Source organism: Malassezia restricta, chromosome IV, assembly GCF_003290485.1.
Source record: "Malassezia restricta chromosome IV, complete sequence".
In the NCBI taxonomy this organism is placed as follows: Eukaryota; Fungi; Basidiomycota; class Malasseziomycetes; order Malasseziales; family Malasseziaceae; genus Malassezia; species Malassezia restricta.
In genome coordinates, this window is record NC_040196.1 from 840,578 (window position 1) to 846,577 (window position 6,000).

General features: G+C 49.5%; 2 protein-coding genes across 2 annotated transcripts; both read right to left on the bottom strand.

The window, feature by feature from the left end:
* Positions 1-2,386: 2,386 nt before the first annotated feature.
* Positions 2,387-3,289, bottom strand: MRET_2826 (lipase precursor-like protein; the record flags this gene model as incomplete). The annotated part of the gene is made up of 1 exon (XM_027629453.1): positions 2,387-3,289. One exon carries the CDS (start codon positions 3,287-3,289, stop codon positions 2,387-2,389), a length of 903 nt encoding a protein of 300 aa, XP_027485188.1.
* A 1,057-nt stretch (positions 3,290-4,346) lies between these two features.
* Positions 4,347-5,474, bottom strand: MRET_2827 (eukaryotic aspartyl protease; the record flags this gene model as incomplete). Its single annotated transcript, XM_027629454.1, has 1 exon — positions 4,347-5,474. The coding sequence occupies one exon, from the start codon at positions 5,472-5,474 to the stop codon at positions 4,347-4,349; it is 1,128 nt and encodes a 375-aa protein (XP_027485187.1).
* Positions 5,475-6,000: the final 526 nt, after the last annotated feature.

Consider the following 6,000-nt stretch of genomic DNA (forward strand, 5'->3'; position numbering starts at 1 on the left):
CTTTCAAACGCGTTCACTCACAGTTTATCCAGGGAGTGGCTGCGAGCCAATCCGATTAGATTGGTATGCTCGCAACGTGTACGTGCATGGCATTACAAGCGATTGTATGAATAAACCGATAGATGCGATTCAGTGCACAATGATGCGGACGAATCTGCTTAGGTCAGTGCGTATCAAGACGGGCTAAGGTGCTTGGTTTGAGGCTGTCCAAAGGTTCAAGCTTGGATATTAGCTAAGATACGTGCCAGCATGTAGAACGATGATCGTCTCGATGACGATGGTGTTGGTGTCTTCTGTGATTGTACCGATAATGGCCCATGACGTGCTCTGTCCACCGTCTTTCGACGTGTTATTTTGTTTTAGGCCGTTAAAATGTACATATCAACGTTCGATAAGGGGTGTCCTGCATGGAGGCAGCAGCCACTGTCCCCCTAAAAGTTTGTCATGTTCGTACCAGTGACCTCGGTGCTCGACTCGTTGATTGAACTGGATTGCTGTGTTTATATCTCACTACTGGGTCCAGTGCTAGTTAAGATGGCTATCGATCGTGTGCAGCGGTTTCTTAATTCTTCATAGACGGACTCATAGCATGCCTTAGCTATCTCGTGTAAAAGATATCTATGTGTATAATGATATGCACCCTGGACTGACAGGTAATGCCGTGTATGCTGGCATGTTGTGTTCGTCCGTGACCATCTGCATCCAATGGGATTCCTATCACGGGCTCATTAGTTGGCAGTTTGGGGTCATTTCTGTGGACAATGTCTGATGGACAAAATCGTCCATTTTGAGCTTAGAATGGATTAATAAAGGGGATTTCAGCTTCCACGCTCAAGTATGTCAATCTATAAAATAGCGTGATGAGGGGATGGCTGTTCTGCGATCAACCCTGAAAACTATCGCACAGGCAGTGCAAGAAGCTTCTCAGACGGGAACTCACAGACGAGGCGCACATACTAAAGCAGCGCGCGCACGCAGCTGAGTTATGCACAAGGCGAAATGGCATAGACGAGGTCACTATGTGAAGTCATTTACAGGGACACTTCATTCCATTGGCGTGAAAACACACGCTAAGAAAGTACGAAGAATAAATCATAGCACTACACAGGACGAAGAAGAGAGTGACACGAGCAAGTGCTGAAAATAGAAAGACACAGTAGATAAGCATTCATGCCTGCAAAGACGAAGAATAGCTGTGAAAGGAGAGACAAGAAGCAAAGAGAGCAAAGAGAAGCTCCTTTAAAAGAGAAAGGCGGGCAGACGAAAGGATGAAAAGGCCAGGCAGACAACAACTGAGGCCCTGGAATCAAAGACACTATACCAGGATGCAAGGGAGGGAGGGATGAAGTGGGCGAGACGAACTGAAGTACGGAGTGTAAAATGAACAGCAAAAGCATGGAGCGGAAACCCTTGCAGTAGAGCCGTATCTAGAGATTTGATCATTATAGGGAACCGGAAAGAGAATTTAAGGTGCTGCAAGCTCTCAAGTGGCTTACATGTGCTATACCTGATCAAAGTTGCCTCGAGCAACTAGTGCTAGCCGGAACGAAGCATTCAGCACAAAAAAAGGGAATTAAAACATCCACTGACATCGATGTAAATGCCTGCAACAAGAATTCAAGCGCGGATGCTAGGCATTTCACAGGGTGACGTTGGAGAAGCCCTTTTGCTGTCGTACTAAATGCGGATCATGGACGGCTGTCACAGCTGGAACGGACAAAAAAGCATGCTTACACAAACTTATCCGATGCGAGCAGCCCGTGATCGGAGAACTTGTGCACGAGCACACACGAGAGAGGCGCAGGGGACAGGCAAGGTGAAAGAGCAGAATAGCACATGCGAGTAGGAAGCGGAGATAACAAGAATCAAGTACGGAATCCAGGGTGCATCTGGGCTGCGACGGGTGGCAGGGAATGACGACAGACACCAGACATCACAAAAGGCAAGGGAATGGCTATGGTCACCCCAATACAATGCGAGTTATGAGGAAGACAGCGACCGTTAGTATCTTTCTCGCGGCTACATCACTGACGACGGCGAATTTGTTGAAACGTCTAAAGAAACACTACACGTGCGCTAGCGTCATGGAATGGAACGTGGGTTGAAAGTATGGACCATACGTGTAGATCGACGCCATATTATAAAACGAAAGAAGCTCAAAAAAGCCACGCGGAAAGTGAAGAAAGTGACTCTTACGCTCGCGAGGTGCTGGAGAAGAATTAACAGGCGCGAGAGAGGGTATAAGGGATGTGCTCAAGACTAAGGAAGGTATAGAGTGACGAAGTCGTTTACCAGAGCACGTGACCGAAGTTTAGATGGACCGTGCATTGAGGGACACAAGCAGGTACCGAAGAACGTGGAGAGGGGCCTGATCAGACTATGGCAATTAGGCCGTTCCCACAGAGGCGGGGCATTTGCCAGGGCCATGTCCAAGGCTGGTGTGGAAGTAGATGCCGTGGTGGTCGTCAAAGGTCAGGATAGGGTCTTCCGAGTTGGCACCATAGTGGTTCTCCTGTCCAGGGTAGTACTTCCAGTGGGTCGTGCTGGGTGGGTTGATCCAGATCTGACCCGATGGGTGCTGGAAGCCCAGCTCACGCGGGAGCACACGGGGCACCCAGTCGCGACCGTTGACAACGTAGAAGAAGCGACCGCCGATCTTCTTGTCCACATCGTTGGCAAAGGCGCCGTTACCGGTGCGCGGCATACCAAAGGCAAAGGAGCGGTAGATGCCGTCATCCAGGCGCTTGTTCAGGTCCATGGCAGCCAGCACGGCCATGGCGGCACCGAGCGAGTGACCCGTGGTCGTTACGCGCTTGTCGTTGAACTGCTTCTGGAACTTGACAATCTGCTCGTAGACTTCATCCCTCAGTTCCATGTAGGCATTGCTGAAGCCAGCAAACAGCTTAACGCCTTCGCAGTACGCAGGTGCCACTTCCTTCGGAGGATCAATCAGAGCTGCATTCACATCGTGCAAGATGGAAAGCAGACTGGCGGTGGTGCCTTCAAAGCTCACCGTCACACCCAACGACTTGGAATGGAAGATCTTGACACGCTGAATCACGACGCCGTGTCCCTTGCTCCACAGTACTTCCGCATCGCCGACACGGTCACCAATGTCGCCGAACAGACAGTAGGGCTCGTGGGCCATACCCGCTGCCTGCGACAGAATGTGCCAGTCGATAGGCAGGTCCGTAGGAGCCTCGTGGGAGGTAGGACCATCAATACCACGGGGCTCAATGATACACAGAGCGAGAGGGATCAGGCACAGCAGAAAAGCAAGGAAGCGCATCGTTGGTAGGCGCGTGGCTGCTCAGCATCCCATCCATTTATACCCAAGATCAGTGATTCAACTATCATCTCCTGTACCATCAACCTGACTTGGCCACGCGAAATCACAACGTCCAATGGGACGCATTTTCATGGGCCGAGGTGGCATCGCCTGCTCAGCTTAAGGAAGAAAAAGGTTGCGCACCGGCCAGCTCTGAGGCGATGTATGCAAGAGCCATGTATGATTGTTGGCGGTCGGGACACACTGGCATTCCGCTTGTAGATGCCGGTATGCGTCAGTTGTGGAAGATGGGCTGGATGCACAACCGAGCGAGAATGGTCGTGGCCTCGTTTCTTGTCAAGAACCTGCGAATTCACTGGAGACTGGGCGAAGAGTGGTTCTGGGACACGCTAGTGGATGCCGATCCAGCTAGCAACCCAGGGAATTGGCAGTGGGTTGCAGGCACAGGAGCGGACGCTGCGCCATTCTTCCGCATTTTCAATCCGGCACGCCAGGCCGATCGATTCGATGAGCGCTGTGCTTATGTCCGTCAATGGGTGGATGAATTGAAGAGCACCTCTACGAGCGATATTGCCGAGATGTATGAATACCCAAAGCGAAGTGTAGCGTCAGCCATGGCAAGCCCTTCCCCCGCGAGTTTGTGGGTGAAGCGCTCGAACGATGCAGAGCGCATGGACATGCCCAAGGCGAGTCTTTTTCGACCAAGCATGGTGGCCATGGCTGAACCGACATGTCGGGCCGCCATGGTAGACCTAAAGAAAAGCAGGAGCATTACATTGGAGCATTATCAAAAGAGGAAACATTCGTCGGAATTTCCTCGTGTCAAACAAATGAAATTGGCCTGACGAAAGCGTGATTCCAATGGCAATTGTATAGAGGACGATGCGCTGCGCAAGCCATCCCTATTTGGCCCACTTGATAACGACGTAGTGTTATTTTATGCAAAGAAATTCGTACTATGTATTGATTAACTGTATTACTTGCTAGGTATTCTGGATAAATATTGAAATGATCGCATGTGGCATAGTATCACTAAACAAGAGTAACATCAGATGAACTAAGTGAACTGTGCCACACCCATGCGGCGGAGGTCGTAGTTCAAGATGAACGAGCCAATCTCAAAGAAGGGCGTGCCCAAAATCCAGTCATTGATGACATTCGAACCCACCATGGCGAATGTGCATGTGTCACCGTCATATCCATTTTGCATAGCTGCGAAAGGGAAGACCAATTTCTTTCCAAAGACTTCAAATTCCATTCTAGGAGGGTTCTTGCAGTCATAGGTGCCGTGGTAAAGACCATCATCACTCTGCTCAACCTTGATACCATCCAGCTTGTCCAACATTCTTCTGACTTCTTCGTTCGGACCTACTATAATAGTCGTGCCGGTGTCGAGAATGCCGTTCTTGATAGGGTGTCCATTCAGTTTGACGTCGGCTCTCCAGAACGTCTTGTCCGTATTCTTGTTGGACCAGTGAATACGACTCCTCAGGTCAGAAAAGTCGACATTACCGACGTTGAGACTGGCCTTACCATTGGGACGAAGTGTAAATTGAAAAGTGCTAGATTGAATAAGGTGCTGCTTCTTTGCGGCCCAGATGAAAGGGTCTTCCTTCACGTCAAAGAAGCTCCTCGTGGTAGTACTGAAAGACAGGCCAAACGTAGCACCATTTACGTCCGTATTATAGTCATCTTTACCATGTCCAACAGCCACATTCCAAGCTTTGACACCACCAATGGCGACCCTGTCCGAGTAGAGATCGCCTTCGACATGATGGTCGTAGTAGTCGAAGTCAAAGGTCTTATGCAGATTCTTGGACGTAAGGGACTTCTTCGGGTTGTAGTCGGATTTGTCCATCACCAAGTCTGCCGAGCCCGTGTCGAACATAGCCGTCGTCTTCTGGGGTGGAAAGCCAACTTCTATATGGCCGGACCAAGCCTTGGGTTTGCGAAGATGAGTCTTACCATGAGCACGCTTTTGCTTGCTAAAAAGATCCATGTTGAGGACGTTTAAGTGCTCACCAGTCCTGTTATGATGAATCTTTGACATAGCGTAGTACTTGTGATGAATGTAATCCATTTCCGCCTCGAGGGAAGGTTCAGCCTTATCATCCCGAGTCAGATCAATGCGCACGGCGGAAGAAAAGCCGGCAAGTACAAGTGTAAATGCGGGGAGAAGAAGCATTGTGGGGCACCACGACGGAACGCTAGACCCTTTTATGAGGGCGGCATGGCAAACAGACGCATGGGTAAATTACCGATTGGAGGGGATAGTTTAACCGAAGAGAGTAATCGAGCCCACGTGATGCCTCCCTGCAGGATAAGGCGCAAGTCGAATGAATTTCAACAAAGGAAGTGAGACGAGTTTATTAATTTTGCAGTGGCGCCAAGCGTGTAGAATAAAAATGGCAACGAGCTAGGGACTTTTTTGGACCGCTGTTTATGGATGACGTAAGCCACCATGAACATGTTATGATGCGTGATGGAAATGCCCATAGCCTTTCGAGGTATTCCCAGTATGGCAATCCCTTCAGAGATTATTTCTAGCTTGATTATACCAAGTCTAAGCTTTAGATAACTGAAAACCCAAGTAGTACAAACGAAGAAGCTTGAATATGACTGACTTGTTAGTGTGAGTGTGAGTGTGAGTGTGAGTGTGAGTGTGAGTGTGAGTGTGAGTGTGAGTGTGAGTGTGTTAGTGTTAGTGTTAG